Raw genomic sequence first — 24092 nt, forward strand, 5'->3', positions numbered from 1 at the left:
CCAACAGGAAGTCGGCCATTTTGTGTCAAAATCCATATTTCACGTGCTATATTTTAATGAACTACTCCTACAAATTTCACATGAGCAACTTCAAATTTGTTGTGTGTCATCTAAAGACCCATGGGATGAAACGATATCAAAAGTTTGAGTGTACGTCAGAGCCCCCCGCTGTGACGGCGTGGCGAATATGTGGCGAATTTCGATCCCTCGCCATGAAAACGGAAGTCGCTCGTAATCGAAGGTACATGGTCCGAACGGACCCAAACTTCTCAGGCATGATAACAATCTTGCCCTGAACAGATTGCAATTTCAATATTGGACATAGGTCATAGCGCCACCTACTGGCAACAGGAAGTAACATGTGTGTACACTTTTACGCCCTCTGTCTTATAGGTTGACCACATCATCATCAAATTTGGTCAGCTAAGTTGTAAGAAGTTGCTAACGTGGTACTATGAAATTTGTGACCATATGTCAAACGCTGTCGCCATGGTGACGCCTTGTTCGCCATAAAATACGAATACATATTTGAGGCACTTATGATGCTTTGTGTCTCACGAAACTTGGCAGACATGTTCAGAGTGGCAAGACAATATGTCCGCTATGTGTCTTTTGTCCAATTGTGTCAAAATGGCTCCATAGCGCCCCCTACAACACTTAAAAGTCAATTATCCCACCTTTAAATTTGACGTAGAAGAACCAAATTCGGTGGGCTCATGTACCTCCCGACGAACTACCAAAAAGCCTCTTGGAGCAATTAGCTCCGCCCAACCGGAAGTCCGCCATTTTGATTTTACCTTGGCGTAAGGGGCGAACGGAAGGCGTCGTACTTTCGCGAACTCCTCCTAGACGGTTCATCGTATCTACCTCAAACTTGGGCAACGCGTAGTGGAGGCCTTCCAGATCAAACGATATCAAAAGATTTTATCTAAATCGAAAGGCGTGGCCGCGGCGAAGCGTGATTCGCCATGAACAGGAAGTTGCTCCAAATCAAAGGTACATGGTCTAATCTGATCCAAACTTCTCAGGCATGATAACAGTCCCGCCCTGAACACATCTTCATGTCAATATTGGACATAAGTCATAGCGCCACCTAATGGTGATAGGAAGTTTAAAATTGTACTTTTACGTCCTCTGCCTCGCAGGTTCACTGGAGCAACCTCAAATTTGGTCAGCTTAGTTGTGAGACATGGCTGATATGATACTGTGAAAATTTTGACCATATTTCAAATGCTGTTGCCATGGTGACGCCCTGTTCGCCATCAAATACGTTACATATTTGAGGCACTTATGATGCTTAGTTTCTCACGAAACTTGGCAGACATGTTCAGAGTGGCAAGTTGATATGTCCGATATGTGTCTTTTGTCCAATTGTGTCAAAATGGCTCCATAGCGCCCCCTACAACATTTCAAAGTCATGGCCCCAACCCTTAAATTTGACGTAGATGAACGAAATTTGGTCGGCTGGTGTATCTTCCTCCGACCTACAAAAAAGCCTCTTGGAGCCATTAGCTCCGCCCAACCGGAAGTCAGCCATTTTGGATTTTACCTTGGCGTAAGCAGTGAATGGAAGGCGACGCACTTTTACCACTTCCTCCTTGGCGGTTAATCGAATCCACCTCAAACTTGGGCGACGCGTAGATGAGATCTTCCCGATCAAACGGAATATAGGGTTTTATAGTCTACGACAAAAGGTGCGGGCGCAGTGGAGCGCGATTCGCCACGAAACGTGATGTGTTTTTTCACTGTGTCGGGGATGCTTCTACAGGCACGAAACACAGCACACATATTACAAACGAGGACAGGTTCGATCGGACATGAGTTTTGAGTTCGGCCGTTGCAAAGCAGCTCCGTAGCGCTCCTTACAATACAAAAAAACCAAGCCACCCGCGCGTATGAAATATCACCGGCGAACGTATCTACAGGCTGAAGTCTGTCGGTGCCACGAACCGAACCCGCCGGGAAACGGCATTTTCAAAGTGAGGACACGGGGAAGAGAAATCGGCGCGGCCCGACCGGCCGTCGCGAGACTCGGCGGACGCGTGGAGAGCGGCTGCCGGCGCGTCCCCGACGGCGAGAGTGCGAGGGCCCGATCATCGCTGCTCGCAGCTTTAATTATTATTATTACTATTATTATTATTAATAACATCATTGTATTTATAAGTATCAGTTTTCACTAATTATAAGTATCAGTCTGGTAGAAATTAAAGCAACTGTTATATTACTCCCCTATCCCCGATATGTTTACAGTACATGTCACTAACCCTGTTTGTGTTTTCTATCTCTCCTAGTGTATCTCTGACCCCAGAGCTACAGGACCCAAACCCGTCATTATTATTGCTATTAATAATATTAATATTAATATCATCACTAATAATAACAACAACATAATTGTATTTTTTAATTATAAGTATCAGTCTGGTAGAGATTAAAGCGGCGGTTGTACAACTGTCCTCTCTCTCTCTCCTCTCCTACTGTCTCTCCTCCCACCCTCTTTCTGCCCACCTCTCCTCTCTTCCTCCTCTCTCTCCTCACCCCAACCGGTCGAGACAGATGACCACCCACAACTGAGTCTGGTTCTGTCAGAGATTTCTTCCTGTTAAAAGGGAGTTTTTTCTCTCCACCGTCGCCAAGTGCTTTGCTCATTGTGGGATTTGTTGTCTGTTGTATTATCGTCTGACACTTTGTGCCCTTTTGGTGACAAGCCAACAGTATTGTTAGGTTCATGTAAGGTTGCTTAGACGAGCCGCGGACAGAGAAAAGCAGGCAGGTTAGAACGCAGAACAGGTGAGCGTCGCATACTGCTCCCTGGGTAAAGTGGTTTATATAGGGCCACTGTTAATCACCCAGAGAACCTGAGAAGGAGATTCTATGATATTATTGGTGTTGCTGATGGTGGTGGAGAACATCATCTTACATGCTGCTCCAAAATCTTTCAGACGTGTTCAGCTGGGTTGAATTCCTGTGACTGTAGAGGCTGTAGGATTTGATTCACTTTGTTTTCATCTTCATCAAACCATCTGCAGTTAATGTTTCTCCACGCTTATTCAGATTTTTTCTTTAATTTGTTCCCCGTCTGTGTATTCCAAAGTGTCCACACATCATGTGGACTAGTCTAGAGGGTGAAATATATCAAGTGAGCCATCAATTAAAAACCTAAAGCAAATACTCAAGAATATTCATCACAGAAACAAGTTAACAATCATTTTTTTCAATTGTGTCATTGATTCACCTCAGGGTTTTTTTCTACTTTGAATAATTTACGGGAAAAGATGATCATCGCGAAGCTGGGTCCAGAAGAGTTTGTCCAAAGAGAGTCTGGACTAAGACTGAGGTTACTGCAGTAATACGGTATTTCAGGAATCACATACATAGAGGTAAACTGGCCACCAAAACTGAGTGCAGTCACTGCAAGGAGGTAGAGGGCCCTGTGTTGGCACAGAGAACTGTCCAAAATATAAGGGGACTTTGTCAGAAACAGAGGAATAGCTGCAAAAAGGCAGCAACAAAAACTGTAAACCCACTCTGTATGTGTGTGGGGGTGAAGGGTCCGGTTTCATGTTTCTGCTCAAACTGTCAGAAACAGACTCCACGAGGGTGGTATTAGGGCCCGACGTCCACAAGTGGGGCTTGTTCTTACAGCCCGACACCGTGCACGGCGATTGGCATTTGCCAGAGAACACCAATATTGGCAGATGCACCAGTGGCGCCCTGTGCTCTTTACAGATGAGAGCAGGTTCCCACTGAGCACGTGACAGACGTGACAGAGTCTGGAGATGCCGTGGAGAATGTTATGCCGCCTGCAACGTCCTCTAGCATGACCGGTTTGGTGGTGGGTCAGTATTGGTGTTGGGAGGCATTTCTTTGGATGGCCGCACAGCCCTCCATGTGCTAGCCAGAGGTACCCTGACTGCCATTAGGTACCGCAATGAGATCCTCAGACCCATTGTGAGATCATATGCTGGTGCAGTGGGCCCTGGGTTCCTTTTAATGCATGACAATGCCAGGCGTCATGTGGCTTTAGTGTGTCACCAATTCCTCCATGATGAAAATATAATGCTATCGACTGGCCTGCCAGTTCCCCAGACCTGAATCCAATTGAGCACATCTGGGACATCATGTCTCGTTCCATCCACCATCGCCACGTTGCACCACAGACTGTCCAGGAGTTGACTGATGCTTTAATTCAAGTCTGGGAGGCGATCCCTCAGGAGAACCTCTGTCGCCTCATCAGATGCATGCCCAGGCGCTGTAGGGAGGTCATACAGGCACGTGGAGGCCACACACACTACTGAGCCTCATTTTGACTTGTCTGGAGGAATTTTCGCTGCGGTTGGAGCAGCCTGCAATGTGATTTTCCACTTTTATTTTGAGTATGGTATGGTTCATTAAATGAGATCTAAGATGTGTTGTTTAAGTGTTCCTTTTATTTTTCTGAGCAGTGTAAATTAGCCTCCTTCACACAGTTGGAGAGGACAGGAGTTGAGCCAGTGAAGATTGGAGAGGAGTCACACAGCGACAGCTCTCAGGTAAGACTTTGAGAAGTACTGATATGTCAACCTGGTAGTTTTGGTGAATTCAGAGTGAAATCAAACCACCACTGCAGGTTAGGGTTAGAAGAGGACAGGAGGAGTTAAGTCAGATGAGGGAAGAGGAATGGCACCGTCTGACGTGCCCCCACTAACCCTAACGCCTAACCTGCAAAGTAGTTACCGACTATTAAAGTTAGTTTACAAGTACAGTACGTGTTACCAACGCGTTAAAAACAACGATTGAAACATTAAATTAGCCTAATAGGATCATTTCGTTCAATATTTCAAAAGTGGGTCCACTATTGTGCTTTTTGGTTCCGTGGTTACCCTGCTCACTGAAAATAATTCCATCTGTAAATATATTTTCTTACTTTCCTTCGGAGGACACCTGCCCCATGTGTCCAGGGAAGTACTCCGCTTTTTGACTTTAATGAGGACCTGAAGGGGGAGGCTGTCTTCCCTTTTTGTTTTCATATACTTCATTTTTATTGTAGTTTTTTTTACATATTACAGAACATGAAGAACAAGAGCAGAGATTAGCGTAAAGTAGATAGTTACATAAAATACACAAATTACAAAAATAAAAGGTTAGGTCAATGAGTAACTTTGGTATCGCACGTGAAACCAGCGACAAAGAGTCAAACCCCAGAAACGCCCAAATCTCTGTCCTCCATGCGCTTTTCAGTAGATCACATCGTGTGACCCCATTCAATACATATTTCCTTCTGTATGGCAACTCCGGGAACACGGATAGTCAAATTCAGAGCATAAGTCCTATATGTGGTTGCAATTACCCTCTGTGCCTGCCAGAGGCAGCCTCAATCAGACTTTAAAGACAGCATTTATTGTGACTAACTTCTTATTCAGGGTTCATTATTAGTCAATAAAATGTGAAAGCCACTGACATTAAATAATCAAAACACCTCTAAGACGGACAAGTTACATTCAGTTACATGACATTGTTCATCAGTACAGATCCTATCCATCGGATGCTTATGCTTCCAGGTGGCTGATGAGACCACGTTCTTTGGGTTGCGGGTGGACTATGGTTGCAAAGCTGAAAGTTGAAGGCAACCCCTTCTCGCTAAACTTCTACATACAGGCTGGAAACTTAAAGGAATTGAATCCACCACAAGTGGAGCCTGTGGCTTAATTTGAATCAACGCAGGGAAGCCCAGGGTGTCGGTTAGCTCAGTTGGCAGAACTGGCTGGAGTCCTCCTGCAGCGGACATGGGTTCGACTCTGACCATTTGCTGCATGTCCTCCCAACTCTCTTCCACCTTTCCTGTAAGCACTGTCAACTGTCAAAGCATTTAAAATGACCAATAAATATATTTTATAAAAAACACGGGAAAACCCGGTCGGACGCGGAGAGGACAGCAAGACGCAGCCAGGAGACAGAATGGTTCGAGTTTTGGGTGGAGTATGGTTGCAAAGCTGAAACTTAAAGGACAGCAGGGACACGGACTAGCTGCACTCAAAATGTAATAACTAAAATGAAAATAACTCAATGTTCACAGTACTTTTGTTTTTTTAAAATGATATGCAAAAGTCTGTAAAATCACAGACATTATATGTAGATTAACAACCCCACTGTTATTTTAAGTATTTTGCCAATAATGTCAAATTACATTTATTTCCATTTTTGTTATTAGTTCCATATTTATATGTACTTTTAAATTCAAACTTTAATTCTGGACACAAATTTAGCAACTTTTTTCCATTACACCAAACAGAAATAGGTCTCCTTTTTTTTTTTTAAAAGAGTACAAAGCTGCACTGCTTTAGAGGTTGAAACCTTCAGGCATGTAGCGCCTCTGGTCTCACTCAATGAATCTGACAAAAGGTAAAATGAGTAGGCAAAGGTAGGAAAAGACAGGTCGACGGACAGGGTCGCCAACGTTTCACAGGGCAGACATACAGAGACAAACAATCTTCACTTTCACAACTATGCTCCATTTAGAGTTTTACAATTAACCTTACCCCATCTGGACTGTGGGAGGAATCTGCAGAACCAGAGAGAACCCACGTATACACGGGGAGAACAAGCAAACTCCACACAGAAAGGCCCTGGTTGGTTTGAACCGGGACACAAACCCAGAACCTTCGATACAATACCGATACTTTATCATTTTAATGATACCGATACTCTACCACTCTTAAGGGGTATTCAAATCACATGACACATGCTGGCCATGAATAATTTACTACACAAAAACTAACTTTAACTAAAATAACAATAAATAATTATAACATAAATATGAACATAAAATGTGCACATTTGCATTTTCTTTGTTTTAAACTTCAAAAACAGCCCAAAAGAAACTGTTATTTGCTGGTGCAGTCATATTTTTGCTTTTGCTCCTCCTTATGACTTTCAGATTGCATTGTTTTTAGATGTTTGAAGAGTTCCCTTGTATTGCTACTGTGTGGCACATTGTTGTAACAGATGGTGCATCTCACTGTAGTTGTCACGTCTGAGCAGAAAGCAGGACCCAAATGCAGATGTAGGGAAACAGAATATTTAATAATAAAACAAAAACTAGCATACAACTAAAGGTGTCCACAAAATGCAGCAAACAAAGGCAATCCAAACAATGGAGCCAGGGGGAAAAATGCAGAAACAGACCGGGGCAAAGAGCAGGAACAGACAACATGAAAAAACAGACGATCCAACACAGACAAAGGGAAGCACAGAGACTAAATACACACTAGGAGGGCAGGGCAATTAGAACACAGGTGAGACACATTAGGAACAGGTGCAGACAATCACAGGGGCAGGAGACACAGGAAAAAACAAGACACCAGAAACAAGACACAGGACAGGAAGTGAAACAACACAATGAACTAATTCAAAATAAAACAGGAATTGAGAACACAAGATCATGACATAACCCCCCTCTTAAGGACCGAATTCCAGACGAAAAAAATCTACACAGAGCAGGGTGGATGGAAGGGGGCCAGGACGGACTGAAAAAACTGTCACTGGGGAACTGGACAGGGGTTTTGCTGGGGGGTTCCAGCAGGCGTAGGAGCTCTGGGGGACGGCCTGGAGGCCGGGCATGCGGGCGTAGCAGTTCTGGGGGAAGGCTCGGTGGCCTTGCAGGCAGGCACGACAGTTCTGGGGGAAGGCCCGGTGGCCTTGCAGGCAGGCACGACAGTTCTGGGGGACGGCCAAGAGGCCTTGCAGGCAGGCACGACAGTTCTGGGGGACGGCCAAGAGGCCTTGCAGGCAGGCACGACAGGAGCAGACGTCGACTGGACCCCCGACGAAGAACGTGTCGATCGGTCCATCGACTGGCGACGTAGAGGGGCAGAGCTCGGCCGGACCACCGACGAGGAACGCGTCGATCAGTCCACCGAACTGCAGACGAGGAGGGGCAGACGTCGACCGGACCACCGACGAGGAACGCGTCGATCGGTCCTTCGTCTGGAGACGAGGAGGGGCAGACGTCGCTCGGTCCACTGACTGAAGACGAGGAGGGGCAGGCGTTGGCCAGACCACCGACGAGGAACGCGTCGAACGGTCCACCGACTGAAGACGAGGAACAGGCGTCGGCCGGACCACCGACGACGGATGTGTCGATCAGTCCTCCGACGGACGATGAACAGGCGTCGACCGGACCACCAACGAGGAATGCGTCGATCGGTCCTTCGACTGGAGACGAGGCACGGGCGTCGGCCGGACCACGGACGAGTGACGTGTTGATCGGTCCATTGACTGAAGACGTGGAGGACGGCTGGAGGCAAGCAAGCCGCAGGCCTGCCGACATTGTTGGCCTGTTCTTAGCTCGAGCCGAATCATCCAAAAATCCCTGGAGTTCTCGTATTATGTCAAAAAGCTCCTCAACTGAAATGCCACTCTTTCCCCTACCAACTGAGGACGAGGAGGAGCAGACGTCAGCCGAACCACCGACGGGGAAAGTGTCGATTGGTCCTCCAACTGGCACCGAGGAGGAGCAGACGTCGGCCGAACCAACGACGGGGAACGTGTCGATTGGTCCTCCGACTGACGACGTGGAGACCGGCTGTACCCTCGGAACCCTGATGCTAGCAGGCCTGACGCTAGCCACCTGGGGTGCTGGCTGGATGGCACACTGGGAGGCTGGCTGGATGCTAGCAGGCCTGATGCTAGCCAATTGGGGTGCTGGCTGGATGCTAGTCAACTGGGGTGCTGGCTGGATGCTAGCAGGCCTGATGCTAGCCAACTGGGGTGCTGGCTGGATGCTAGCAGGCCTGATGCTAGCCAACTGGGGTGCTGGCTGGAAGGCACACTGGAAGACTGGGTGGGGGTCCGGAGAATTCAAAAAGTCCTTGAACCAGCCAGGAAACGAACTCTTCAACCAGGGCCTCTGGGAAACTTCCCTGCGTGCCATGCGCAGACACCCCTCCTTGTATTCCCATCCCATCTCTCTATTAAATTGTCCATGAATACAAGTCAGGGTGTAAATTAATTCACGAAGATCTAAATCAAAAAAATCACCTGCTGGGTCCATTTTGAGGTTGGATCGTTCTGTCACGACTGAGCAGAAAGCAGGACCCAAATGCAGATGTAGGGAAACAGAATATTTAATAATAAAACAAAAACTAGCATACAACTAAAGGTGTCCACAAAATGCAGCAAAGAAAGGCAATCCAAACACTGGAGCCAGGGGGAAAAATGCAGACACAGACAGGGGCAAAGAGCAGGGACAGACAGGAACAGACCGGGCCAGACAACATGAAAAAACAGACGATCCAACACAGACAAAGGGAAGCACAGAGACTAAATACACACAAGGAGGGCAGGGCAATTAGAACACAGGTGAGACACATTAGGAACAGGTGCAGACAATCACAGGGGCAGGACACAGGAAAAAACAAGACACCAGAAACAAGACACAGGACAGGAAGTGAAACAACACAATGAACTAATTCAAAATAAAACAGGAAATGAGAACACAAGATCATGACAGTAGTTCTATCTACAGAAAAGTAGCACCACACTCGCTTCTCATGTAATGACTCATGAGAATAAACTGTAGCTTATGTCCGGGCTGTTTGTTAACAAACTTATACAAAAGTACTGAAAACTCTAGGAAGCGATGCAGCCACATTTTTTTTGGTTGCATCTTATGGCTATTTTTTATAGATATAATATATGGATTTTTCTTTTAAAGACTTTTCACTTGATATTGAGTTGGGGATAGTGAATGAGTGCATGATTTCAGACACAGCCACTGTTACATACATTCAAATATGCCGCCACTTGCAGCTGTGACCCAAGACTCTGCAGACAAATGCCACAGGCTCTCAGCGGGGATGTTCAGAAGGTGAGTTTCATTTGTAAGAATCATTATGTAGCCAAGAGTGGTGAAATCTAATGTTCTGTTTCCCCTGAAATAAACATTAATTACATATTACAAATGTAAATGTTTCAAATTGCTTAGCTGGTGAAAGGAATTTTTTTTTGTTGATGAGCTTGGCCAACAGCCAATGAATTCTCTTTCGCTTTAGCCAATCAAAACCTTAAGCCCGCCTCCGGACAGTCCACTGATTGGTCAAGCTAGTGAAAGTGAAAGGTCATAACGAAAGACTTAGCTCAACCCCTGATGAGCGCGAGGTGTGTTAACTGAAGTGGTAAGAAACTCAGCTAAACAATGGCGTAACTCATTTTAATGTAATGTTGTGGTAACATGTGGTCATTCATACTGTCCGTGTCCCAAGCTAGTGTCATTGTACTGGTGAGTCAGTATCTAGCTTGTAGTTTAGTAGAGAAAATATCGGCACTGACACCATCCAAATCTGGGTGTGATCCACCCTCAACCCAACCAAATGAATAATTTTCTCTGCTTTAAGGACCATTACCCACATGGTCATTTCACTGCCCCAATACCAGCAGCTTGTGAAAACCCTGTTTCTCACTGCTGTTGTTTTTCCACTGACATTAGCTAACGTTAGGACCTGCTGCCAGACCAGCATAATGTCAGTTAACTTAAACCAGCCTAGTCTGGAGCTGGGTGGTACAAGTTAAAGCATGGACGGTAACAGTATTTATCAGGGTATATTAACTGCAAGGTAGATATTACTGTACTGTTAATTGTTATACTAAACTATAGGACATATTTCAAATAGTAGGAGAATAGGGCTTTTTAATGCTGTACAATAACTAGGGGCTTCGGGCTTAGATGTACTTTCACTTCTAAATATTTGTTAAATGTTAAATCGTTTGAATTTAATCAATTCCAGTTCTTATTAGGACTGAACGATTAATTGCATTTGCGATAATATCGTGATATGATGAAGCGCGGTTTTCTAACCGAAAGGGATGCGATTATACGGGTCACGTGATACACGAGCGAGTGGAGCCCTCGGTTCCAAAACAAGCATGAGTCACGCTGCACTAACCTGCTGCGCAATGTCCTCAAGCTCGACTGATACAGCAGAGACTTTAATTTCGAAGAGGAACAGCATATCGGTTTTAAAAAGGGCGATGCTGCGCAGCGTCAGGTGTTGTGCAGAACATGCCGCGCTACTGTTGCTACTTCACGGGGCAACACCACCACCCTGTATAGGCGCTTCACACAGCGCCACAGCGGCTACATGACGAGTGTACGGCCAACAAGTCAGTGACAGAAGTGACAAACACAGAACCACACGAGAGTTGTTTGAGACTGTTACTCCGTATGAAAATGTTTCACGTGGCACCGTGAGGTGACGAATACCACGACTATTCCCTCGTTAAAAAGGCCTACAAAAGAGAGCTCTACCCTTCTCCTCTTCAACACATCTCGTTTTGTCAGTGTGTATGTTTGTGTGTGCGCGCGTGCACTAATTATAATCGCAAATCAAATCGCAATATCTGTTAAAAAAATCACGATTCGATGGTTTCCCCAAATCGTTCAGCCCTACTTCTTATCAGAAGTCTTTCCTGCCACAAGCTGTTAGACTGTACAACACCTCACCTCTTTCTGACAGAGACACTCTGGACTATCTTTTTGGAGCGTGGTGATACAGTGGCAGTGCTGTAATGACATGGCATTGGCCTTGAAATGCAAAAAGGTATATGACACAAATTAGAGACTGTCATACATAGATGGCTTGTTTATAAGGGACAGGTGGGGCAGGGTATGCCCTGGTTTTACAGCCAGACCACCACCAATTCAAAGAAGTGCGACTGATAAATTCATACGTCTCTCTGGACCTTCAAATCTGCACCCCTTGTACGCAGCTTTGATAAACTATCCAACTGTAAATATATTTAACCCATTGTAAGTTGTAATTAGGCATGTCATTTTCTAACCAAAGAACTGAATTTAATATTTTAAACTTAAATAGGGTTGTGTTTTTCAGAACTCTGATCTGAAAATGGCTGTCCACCGACGGTTCTCATCCAAACTGACAGATCCTAAGAGGATCTTAAGAGAGGAAAATCCTCAGATCCACGTGGGCCAAAGCTTGTTGGGTCATACCCCTGAAGACTCGAGGCTGTGACGGCTGCCAAAAGGTGCCTTAACTAAGTACTGAGTAAAAAGTCTGAATACTGCTTTACTGCTACGTTCACAGCTTTAACTTCATACTCACCGACACACACATGCTCTCTCACTCTCTCCACTGTTCATTCACAAACATGATGCACTGAGCTGGAGTTCCCTACTTGTATAACACATTTTAGTTTTAAAAACATGTTTTGGCATGTTTTGAGCCTTTAAGCTTGTTAAAAGGAATGGTAAAATATGAAACCCTACTTTTAAAGGACTTTTCAGGGAATCTCAGTGTGTCCTTTTTTCTCTTTTTCACTAGAGATTGCACCAAGGATCCAGCTGATTACTGGCAATTAGGAGGAAGATTATTATTTATCTGCTACGTTGCACTGTCACTTCTGGTAGAGATTCATTGACCTGTTGTGGTATGTTTTAATTTTATTTATTAATACACTGTATAGTTAGGATACTGAATTCAAAGACTCTAATGTTTGTCCAGATATATTATTAGAACTTTACAGAGCCCCCAGGGGTCAGGAAATTATTGTGGAAAACAATATAAACCTGAATTGGAAAATACAAGCTAATGACAGACCACAACTCAGCAGCACTCGTAACAGATAAGATATACACATGGAGAAATGCCATTTTTAGTTTTACAATTCCTCTAGAAGCTCTGAAGACCTGTTTGTGAAAATTGCTATTGCAAATTTACATCTGAATAATTTGAATAAAAGTGTTAAAGAATTCATAGTGGTTTGTACATTTTTTTGTAATAGGTGTATAACAGGTTTAGAAAATAGGAAAGATCACAATATTTTTCTCCAGAACCTTGAATGCAAATTTCTGTAAATGTATTTATTTTAATAGGTTTATTAGGAAATTTGACTTTAACTGAACAGTCTTTTTTGGCAGTTGCTAGTGCTAGTCATTTGACCTCTCGTGAAGGTGTTTGATCATAACAATTTAGGAAAAATATCTAAAATAAAGGCTTTTTGATGCAGAACTTTTAGTTCTTCCACTTTATTGAAGGTGTTTGATCGTAATAATTTATGGAAATACATAAAAATACCTGGAGAACCTTGAATGAAAATAACTGTAAATCTTTATTATTTTTTGTTTGGCAGATTCATCATTTGACCATTTTTTTATGGGATTTTTTTTTACAGTGGTCCTGACCCTGATTAAGAACGACCTGTACAGAGCCAACAAAGACAAAGACAATTGCTTCTCACCCAAACTTCAAGGTGTAACTTAAAGGAATTGACTCCACCACGACTGGAGCCTGCGGCTTAATTTGTATCAACGCGGGAAACTACAGCCATGGACACGGAGGATGAACGTACTAAAGCTGGAATGATTTGTCTAGTTAATTCAGATAACGAACAAACTAATAATTACGCGGCCGCCATCGTAATTCTTACAGGGACAAATGAAATTCAGTTACACGATATTGAACAATAACAGGTCTGTGACGTTATTAAAATAAAAAAACATGGCTTCACTGGTGCCAAGTGTATGACCTCGGAAACCCTAACACAACAAGTTTCAGGTCAATGTCTATCACTGTTCAAATGCTGTTAAGTTGAACATGAACATATATATATATATATATCTTTAGGTGTAAGTTCATATCTTTGCATAGGAAGTTGCTACACACATGGTTCTTTCACCTCTGGGGTCAGACTGAGGCCACCTACTCAGCCCTTCAACACATTTCCGTAAAAAATTGGCCAACTTTTGGAAAAAAAATTTGATTAGGAGTCAACGGCAGCTACGAGAAGGAAGTGACCTCGAGCTCCCTCATTTTGCACATGCGTCCTAGGGTGTCTGGGCGGTCATTGGTGTACAGTGAGAAGATGTCAGAGACATATAAGAGGTAGTTTGATGTCAATAAATTCAGAATTGACTGAGCTATTGAAAATGCATATGAGACCAAAATGCTCACTAATATAGATGCTATGAAATTTGCTAACGTTTTTTTCACAAACTAACAGCTGTGAAAGCTGTGAGAGACATGCCACGTGCTGCCACCTGCGTTTCGGATTGTGCAAAGTGTGTATCTATGGTAAGAAAAGCCATGCGAGTGAATGACAGATCCTAATGACCCGGTGAACAAAGAGAGATGATGGGGCCCAGAACAGAGCCTTGAGGGACCACAGTGGTGTGGTTGCGGGGTCGATCCTCTCGAAATAACCCTGTAGGTGCGGCCCTTGAGGTAGGATGCAAACAGGGAGAGTGTCGAGCCTGAGACTCCCAGTTGTTGGGGGGTGGAGAGGAGGCTCTGGTGGTTCACTGTGTCAAAGCTGCTGAGATGTCGAGCAGGATGACAACAGAGGAGAGGGAGGCTGCTCGAGGTGTGTGGAGTTCCTCTGTGACAGCTAGGAGGGCAGTCTCTGTTGAGTGCCCTGCCTTCAATCCTGACTGGTGGGGGTCAAGAAGGTTGATGTGGTGGCGATATGCAGAAAGTTGAGTTAAGACAGCACGTTCAAGAGTTTTGGAAAGAAATGGAAGAAGAGAGAACGGTCTGTATATTTTCACATCAGATGGCTCGAGTGTAGTTTTCTTTAAAAGAGGATTCACTCTTGCTTCTCTAAGAGTGTTGGGGAAGAAACCTGTTGTCAGAGAGGTATTGATGAGATGGGTGAGGAAGGGAAAGAGGTGAGGAGCAATAGACTGAAGAAGGTGAGAGGGGATAGGGTCAAGGGGGCATGTGGTGGGGTGGTAGTTAGAGACCAAGGATAGAACCTCACTGGGAGGGAGTGGTGAAAAAGCAACTATAGAAGGAGATGCGGAGGGTGAAGGAGAGGCAGTGTCAGCAGGGGGGTCAGGAAATGAGGAGCAAATGTCATCTATCTTTTTTGCAAAGTAGTTTACAAAGTGGAGGAGGGAGGTGGGGGAGGGGGGATTGAGGAGGGAAATGGAAAAACGTTTCTTGGGGTTGGAGAAAGACAGAGCTTTTAGCAGCAGATAGGCTGAGGGGAGAGCTGGACAAATGAGCCAAGAGAGGACGGAGACAGGGAGCAAAGGTTGTGGCAGACAGGTCCAGTATGAGAGGAAGAGGGAGGGTTAGTTGTTAGAGAGAAGGGAAGAGACAATATAGCAATATATTGTAACAATATAGATTTCTAAAATGGATTTAAACAAGGAATTTGCAGTCCAAAACGGCATTTTGTCTTCAGGGTGAGCCAAAACAACAAACAGAAAGTCTTTTTAATGATACTAAATTACCTATCAAACAAAAATAGCACAAAAGAAAATACAGGATTCTTACCTGCCTCCGTAACGTTAACAGAGGAGAAAACAATTCACAAAACAAAATGGCTACTCACCCCTACAATACCAGGACTGCTCCATTCAAAAGGTTATCTAAACAATATCTAACAAACAATGATTCGTCACTCGATAATACAAAGTCTAACAAAACACAGCACGTCAGTCTGGAAGTCGGGAAGAGCAGAGCGTCACCATCAGCAGGCATCCTCCTTAAATCCAGCCTGATTAGTTTCTGGCCAATCTCCATCCTCCAATCACTACCTGAAAAACAGACAACAGGAGCAGAACCTCCCCCTGGCAGGGAGGGCAAACAACCCAAACACACAGATACACATGACCCAGGATCATAACATATGAAATTTGCTAAGGTTTTTTTTCACAAACTAACAGATGTGAGGATGTCACTGACATATAAGAGGTAGTGTGAAACATGCATATGAGAGCAAAATGCTCACTAATATAGATGCTATGAAATTTGCTAACTTTTTTTTCACAAACTAACAGCTGTGAAAGCTGTGAGAGACATGCAGAGATTTGTGCTCAGATCGCAGAACTCACTCTCCCCTCAGAATCATCCTTTGAATTCCTTGCCCTAAAACTGAACCTTATAGTATCCAACACCTAAATCAAAAATCACAATTATTCAACAAAAAGTCGACAGTCACTACTGGTCACATAAAGAGCTGCTTCAACTACTAGAGATCAATTTGAACGATTTTGAATTTGATATCAAGTTTTTCCATCAAATTAAAGGCACTGCCATGGGAAAGAAATTTGCCCCCACATATGCCAACATATTTATGGCTCAATGGGAAAACTCAGCCTCATTGGCCTCATGCAGTAAGAAACCTGCCCATTATTACCGATATTTGGACGACATTTGGGGTGTTTGGACGCGCTCGAGAGAGGAATTTGGTGAATTTTTGACCACCTTAAACAACCACAACAACTCTATCAAACTTAAATCGACTGTTAGTAGCACGTCTGTGGATTTCCTGGACAGGACAACTTTTAAATGCAGTAACTTCCAGGAGACCCACCGACTTGACATCAAGGTTTTCTTTAAAGAGACTGACACCCACAGTCCTCTCCACAAGACTAGCCACCATCCCAGGCACACGTATGCTGGTTTGGTAAAGTCACAACTGCTTAGATTCCACAGAATTTGCACTCAGTGTTCTGATTTTTTACAGGCTACAAAGGTGATGTTTTCGGTTTTGACCACTAGGAGGTACTGCAGGACTTTTCTTAGAAAGTGCTTTAGGTCTTTTACTCTGACCAAGCCTATTGTTTAAGATTCTCCTCCCATTCTCCTCCCATTTTCCCCTTCTATTTTTAAACTAGTCAGAGTGGTCAAAAACAATTTTCAGTCTTTTACACAGGGAGCTCAGCTACTACAGGACCATAGGATCATTGCAGCATTCAGGAAGAACAAAAATCTGCAGTCGCACTTAAGCCCCTTTCACACTGGCCAAAAAACCCGTTTAAACACGCTAACACAGGCAATTTCTGCAGTGTGGAAACGTTTAATCAACATTCAGCCCCGGGACAAATGACTCTGCAATAGACCCGGGTAATAATTGGCTTCACCTCCGATCGGCATTGATGTGATGTCACACCGGGTGAACCCGCTAATTTGCGCGATGACGGAGGAAATGAAGGCTCGACTCCTCCGTCGGTAACTGCTGGTACATCACCAGCTGTAGTAAAGACACCTCTCGCATGTAGCTAGCTCGCTTAGCCTAGCTTTGGTTCGTTGGTGGTAACACCTAACACAATCCAGATCATGGATGAGGTTCAGAATGGGGCATATTATTTCGACCCCCTTCGGCAACACACGGCCTCATCAGGCGGTCTCTCATTACACATCATCCATGTGACCGACAGTTTATGGCCACATGGATGATGTGCGGAGCCCGTTCTCCTTATGGCTGCAGCTACGAACACAACAACAGCGACAACCTTCTTCTTCTCTCATACACACCAATAGTGCCACCTGCTTAAAGGGCCAGGCTCGGCTCGTGACACTGCGCTGAGTTTGTAAACTTTGAAAGAGTGACAAGTACAAGAAGGTAACGTTGACCATGCTTTCTGTTGTTTTACTACCATGTTCTTCCTCTTTGTTTTACGGCGTGCACCGCTCTCTACCGCCATCTACGTCCGCCGACTGTCACTACACGATCATCACACCCTGGTCTGCTCACAGTATGAAAGTGGCCAATAGCTGGTTAAACGCGGGTCGACCCGTGTTTAAAAAACCTGGGTCTACACGGTAATTTTGGTGTGAAAGTGGTATTAGTGACAGCCAAACTCAGATCACTTTAAAACCCTAGACTCGGAGGTCACAGGGAATCTTTTCAGCACCAGGTTTGGTTGCGTAATCAGCACAATAGCAATGTTTTTAAGTCCCAGTGTCATGGTGATCCAAAGTCCGGAAGCTGTATTTATGTGATTAGGTGCAAACAATGTGGCTTGCAGTATGTGGGTGAAACTGTAAATACAATCCTAACCAGGTTCACCCAACACAGATATAATATTCTCAGAAAAAAGAAAACCCACACATATTTGGTGAAACATTTCTTACTGCATGAATGGCAGTCCGTTCGAGCCACAGTAGTGGAATGTATGTATGGCTACTTCCAGTTTATCAAGTTATTTTTAAATCATGGGCATTTTTAATAATAAAAGGTGTCGCGAAGCCGACTCTCTGCAGTGGTTGTTTAGAGAACCACTGATCCATGGAACCAGACTGGACGTCAGCAGCAACACAACACCCGGCCTGACGGAGGCACTGATCCGTTCTGGGACTCTCACACTACAGCAGCTGGTGGATGCAGTGGGGCTGGCACTGAGCGATGCCTAGGCTGTGGGCTCGCTGTTGGGGCTGCAGTCGTGTGCGTTTGGCCCAGAGGATCTCTGGGAAGGAGAGGAACCTCCTCAACGAGTATCACCTGAAAAAGACTAAACCCGATCTTGCAGAGACTTTCCCGGAGTTATTCATGAGCCCGGAGCTGGAAGAACTGACCGGCCCCTTACTGAAAATCCCTGACTGTACACAGAGCTGACAAAATAACACTCTACTCAAACTGTATAAAAAGCATCCACAGGTCTGGACTGAGCAACACACCCTTCACTGTGTGGTCACAACGATGTGGAGAAAATGGACTTTGCCCACAGTGGAGGATTTTATACAAACCTGTCAAAAAGACAGTCCTCCAGTTGAGAACTTTACATGGTGCTATTGCCTCCGAAGCTTTATTTAACCCTGCTGTTTTAAACCACTGTCCATTTTGTACTCACCATGAGACAATGGCTTTTAGTCTCTTTAACGTGTTTTTTATGAGGGTTTTTATCATGGGAGCTGGCTACAACAACAACAAAGAGAAGTGGCAGCTCCTAAATTTTCTAAAAGAAGCAAAGTTGGCGATTTATGTGAGCAGGAAGAACCGAGTGGAGAACAGGTTCAGATTTCATAAAAAAGGTTGTTGATATGAATTTTTTTGTTTGGTCTTGTGATTCTCTGTGATATTGTCAGGACCAGGACTCCACCTCACTGTGTTAAGTGCCTGAGATAATGTATGATGTCATTTGGCGCTATACAAATAAAATCAGATAAGATGAATATTATACAATGTTACAGAGTCTCTCACTCAAAAACCTGCTTTTTTGCCCAAATTAATCTTTTTGCCCCAAATAAAGATTTCCTTCTTTGCTAATTACAATCGGCAATACATATAGATACACAAGGTTTGCTAATATATACAGTAAATTAATAACTTATGATGTGTGTTATATTGTGTATATGTTGTACTGTACCTTACTCTCAGTGTAACACAGGAAATAGCCACAACCTACACAATACCACCATCTACTTACATAAACATCGAATACTAGAGGATTTGTTCATTTTATTCTCGAACGCAACACAATGCAACCTTAGGGCACACACCTGGATTAAATACATCTAGACACTGAATTAGAAGAGTAATTTCCATTGGTCCATTGGTCCATTTCCTTTCCCTTCACTGAACTGACGTCGTGTCTTGTAGTACGCAGGCGCCCCAACCAAAGCGCAGCAGAAGCTGCTTTGCATCGGATCCTGATCACTCGCAGTGTAGAGCCGTTGCTCAGGATGCCTGTCGAAATGCACAATAGGAACACAAATTGAACACCATGTAACCGCTGGATTCTTCGATGGGCAACGTCTCCCGCGGCGCGCGCCCTCCTCGATGCAGACGGTGATGCGGCGAGGTGTGGGTGTGCGCTCCTGAAGACCGCGGAGGAGAGGAGAGGAGAGGAGAGAAGAGGAGAGGAGGAGAGGAGGAGAGGAGAGGAGAGGAGAGAGGAGGAGAGGAGCAGCCCTCAGCCGCCGCAGCAGCAGCAGCACGCCGCGCATGATGTGTCTTGACTCCCTGCCGTTTTCCATCCTCTCGGCTCAAGTCGACTGAAGCGGCCGACAGGACCTAAAGACATTTCCCCCAGCAGCAACAGCCAGAGAATCAAGATGAAATTTCCGACTGAGAATCCAAGAAAACCAGGGAGCATGAACCCTCCACCAGGTTAGACCACCAATTAGTCCGATGCGTTCTTTTTGTACAGGCTGCAGTGTGGTTGCAGCTGTATTATCTCCTGTTGTGTACATGGTTCAAGTTCTTTTTTAAGAATACCTCATCTCTGCTTGTGGACAAGTGCTGCAGTCTGAGGAACTGGACCTGGTCTCAGCTGTTTCTATAGCAATGAAAGATTCATGTTGACCACACATTGACTTTCTAGACACAGTGCAGCAGTTTGTTGTGCCAAAATACTGCAGTCGCGCCTCCACCACACGAAGGAAACATGCGGCGGTGGGCTGGTATAGAGGATTGGTTCATGAGATGGTTCATGAGATGGTTCATGACACGGCGAGGCTCCGCGGGAAGATGTAAACAGACGCTGTCAGTCAGCTCACAGGGTCAGACAGAAACATGAGCTCATCCATCCCCTGATCCTACATGTGTGTCACGTCCTCAGGCGTCCGCTGTTGAGGTGATGGAAAGGTTCAGCACATGGCCTTCTGGAGAGATGTGATATTCAGATGAGAGAGACGCGATCTGAGTTACATAATTCCTTTAAAGTGTTCCAGGTGTTTGTCACGATCACATTTAGTGAACAGACGAATTGCGTCTCAACACTCACACTGTGTTGATCACTGGAGAAGGTGAAAACCACTTGTATATTAACACTCTAACTCGAGGTCCACTTACTACTTTCTTTCCCAGAGCTTTCAAATGCATCTAACCAGCTTTTCTTTTTTTACTTGTACATCTCTGTCTTTTGTTTTCATCTGCTGATGGAGATTATGAGATGACTAGTTCCAAGGTTTTCTAGGAACTCTCTTTATTACCCATCACCTTTGTCCTTGATTAACTGATTCAAAAGGTCAACAGTAGTTGGAGTTCTTCAGATTGTTTCTTTTGTCTGACCAACAGTCAAAAACATAAAGATAGTCTGCTTTGGTATTCCAGGTTCTGTGGGTATTTACTAAGTGGACTGCATTTACTGTCTGGACAGTAGCTTTTTCTATTCTTAACACTAAGAGCTTTTACGACCCAAGTCACACACACACACACACACACACACACACACACACACACACTGGACAGACAGACTCATTCAGCTTCGCTGTCACGAGTTACATCGTTACAGGAACTCTGTCCTGACACAAACTCCTCAGGTCTGTCTGACAGACACTCTGGACACCTTCACCTTCTTCTGCACATTACTGGTAACTGATTGCACATTACAAACAATTGCACTATTTATGTATATTCTTTATATTTATATTGACTTGGAAGAGATGGATGTTCAAAACGCTGGTCAGAACTGGACAAACTCGATGCAGCAGAGACACAGATATCCCGACATTTGAGTGGAACACACTTACTAAAAATCATCCAGCCAAATAATTTTGCCTCAAAGCTTTGTTTAATCAATTAAACTAACATTGTACCGCTCACTGTTTCCACACGGAGGATTATTACCGTCGCACTACGGGCATCTGAGCGAAAACAGTTAAACAGGCGGAAGAAAACGACAGATGTGTCCAAGTTTCCGTATAAGCAATATCCAAGAGGAAACCACTCTTGGATATTTATTATTGATCCTGTTGTATGACTGTGAATGGAGCAGTGTGTGGAGCGATACAGCTAGAAGTCCATGTACATGCTAGCAGCTAATGTTACAGCTGATGTCCAATAACAAATGCAGCAACACGTCGGTCCACACGAAAGTCTGTGTGTGTGTGTGTTCACCGCGCTGCCGGAGGGTAAATAAGGGGTTGGTCCCGGAGCAGAGAAACTGTCTCCCTGCTCCCGGTCCGGGTGACGGGCAGGATAAAAGATCAACACTCCTCTCAATGAAGCAAAACTATTTCTTATCTGGTTACTCGATTAATTCATGGAATAATCGGTAGAATACTAGAATACTCGATTACTAAAATACTCAATAGCTGCAGCCCTAACTGCATCACAGTACGCCGAGGATTTGACACACGTCGACTGACACCTGTAGCATGCAGCACAGAGTCGAAACAGTCAAGGTGCAGTAGCTGGGTTGAGCTGATTTAATTCAATTCAATTCAATTCAATTTTATTTGTATAGCGCCATATCACAACATACACTGTCTCAAGGCACTTTACATAGTGAGGTCAATATTACAATATTACAGGGAAAACCCAACAAATCCCACAATGAGCAAAGCACTTGGCGACGGTGGAGAGAAAAAACTCCCTTTTAACAGGAAGAAATCTCTGACAGAAGCAGACTCAGTTGTGGGCGGTCATCTGTCTCGACCGGTTGGGGTGAGGAGAGAAATGGGGAAGATAGGAGAAGTGGGCAGAAAGAGGGTGGGAGGACTCTCCTCAGAGGAGTCTACCAGACTGATAATAATAATAATAATAGTACTACTAATGATAATAATAACAACAATAATAATAATGACGGGTTTGGGTCCTGCAGCTCTGGGGTCAGAGATACAATAGGAGAGAGAGAAAACACAAACAGGGTTAGTGACATGTACTGTAGATACATAATGAAAAGTGCTCTATAAATGAAATTTATTATTATTATTATTATTATTATTAATGTAAATACATGGGGACAGAGAGACAGAGAGAAAAAGAGGGAGAAGGAGAGAGCGAGAGAGGGAGAGAGAGATTTTTCATTTTTAAAAACAACTTTTATTAAAATTTACCAGAGAATATCACGTTCCTCTACAAATGAATTGAAAAAAAAAAATAAACAAATGAATGTACAAAATAAATCAAGTCATTAAAACAGAGTGAAAGATGCACACAGCCGTGGTGAAACACCACTGGTTTAAAAACTCTTGTATGTCGTTCATCAGAGAGTGGAACCTGAAGTCTACTCTCACTCTGGCTCTCACCAGAGACACGTACATGTTTGTCAGCTCGTGTCCGGGCACATTTTCTATCTTGTTTTTCCTGCTTTTATAAATCGACAGTTTGAACTGACCAACCACAAAATTCAACAACTGCCACTTCTTCGCATCTTGTTTTCTGTAGCCAGCACCAAAAATAAAAACAGTCTCCGTAAAAACTTCCCCACAGTCGAAAAACACCGTCTTTAAAATGCTAAAAAGAGGTTTCAGTCTGTGACAGTCCAGACAACAGTGAATGATGGTTTCCGTGTGTGGACAGAATGGACATGTGGAGGACACGGTGGGATTTATCTTGGACAGAGATTCACCGCCAGAGCCCGAGAGAGAGAGGAGGAGAGAGAGAGAGAGATGCTCATGATATAAGTTCCCCCAGCAGTCTAGGCCTATAGCAGCATAATAAAGAAATGGTTTATTAAACACCTGAGCAGTTCTAACTATAAGCTTTATCAAAGAGGAAGGTTTTAAGTTTAACTTTAAATGTAGACAGGGAGTCTGCCTCCCTGGTTCAAGAGGAGAGGAGCCTGGTGGCTGAAGGCTCTGCCTCCCATTCAACTTTTACAGACTCTGGAATTAGAATTTTCTCTCTTCTGCCTGACTGCCCTTTAGATCTGTCAGTCCTGAAATACACAGAAATCAAACAAGTATTACTCCAGGAGAGAGTTCATAATAATATAATTATCATCAACAAAGTCATTGTTTCTATTAGTGTAAGTATTGTATTTGTATTTATAAGAATTAGTCTGCTAGAGATTAAAGCAACTCTTATACAAATGTTCTCTCTCCTCTCACCAACCGGTCTCAGCAGATGTTCTGGTTCTGTCAGAGATTTCTTCTGTTATAAGAGTTTTCTCTCTCCACAGTCTCAGAGCTGCTCATTGTGGGAACTGTTGGGTTTCTCTGTCATATTGTGACGTCTCCACCTCACTGTGTAAAGTGTCTTGAGATAATGTATGTTGTGATTTGGTGCTATACTAATAAAATTTAATTTAGTTTAATTATTTATACTGCTTTATGCTTAGGGGACGCAGGGGGGCTTGAGACAATCCCAGCTGACATTGGGTGTGAGGTGGGGTTCACACTGGACCGGTCGCCATTGTATCGCAGGGCCAACGTACAGAGACAGACAACCATTCACACTCACATTCACACCTATGATCAATTTAGATTCTCCAATTAACCTCAACCCAACCTGCATGTGTTTGGACAGGGATACTAACCACTATACCACCAGCTCGGTCTCACGGTTTCAATTCAATTACACTGAATTCAGTTCTACTCTGTCAGCTGGGGACTACTGTCGTATTTACTTACCCTGAGGACTGCATTTCTTTCTCCCTCCAGGTCTTTTTGCATGAATTTGACAGTAGACATTTTGAAATTAAA

General features: G+C 44.1%; 1 protein-coding gene and 1 long non-coding RNA gene across 4 annotated transcripts in view; both read left to right on the top strand.

Moving 5' to 3' along the window:
- Positions 1-10101: 10101 nt before the first annotated feature.
- On the top strand, positions 10102-13499 carry LOC118283719. 3 transcript variants are annotated; one of them, XR_007030103.1, is made up of 4 exons: positions 10108-10151; positions 11865-12018; positions 12315-12420; positions 13123-13499. It is a non-coding gene; the product is annotated as an uncharacterized LOC118283719 (long non-coding RNA). The 3 variants fall into 3 exon arrangements; XR_007030104.1 differs by having other exon boundaries at positions 13165-13499; XR_007030102.1 differs by lacking the exon at positions 11865-12018 and having other exon boundaries at positions 10102-10151; positions 13165-13499.
- A 5839-nt stretch (positions 13500-19338) lies between these two features.
- Positions 19339-24092, top strand: part of LOC118290640 (potassium channel subfamily K member 10-like) — a 75820-nt gene continuing 71066 nt past the window's right edge. Inside the window, exon 1 of the mRNA XM_035618417.2 lies at positions 19339-19830. Within this exon, the coding sequence (XP_035474310.2) occupies positions 19776-19830 (55 nt within the window). The 5' untranslated portion in view covers positions 19339-19775. The remainder of the gene's footprint in view (positions 19831-24092) is intronic.

Source organism: Scophthalmus maximus, chromosome 18 (assembly GCF_022379125.1).
Source record: "Scophthalmus maximus strain ysfricsl-2021 chromosome 18, ASM2237912v1, whole genome shotgun sequence".
NCBI classification, from domain to species: Eukaryota; Metazoa; Chordata; class Actinopteri; order Pleuronectiformes; family Scophthalmidae; genus Scophthalmus; species Scophthalmus maximus.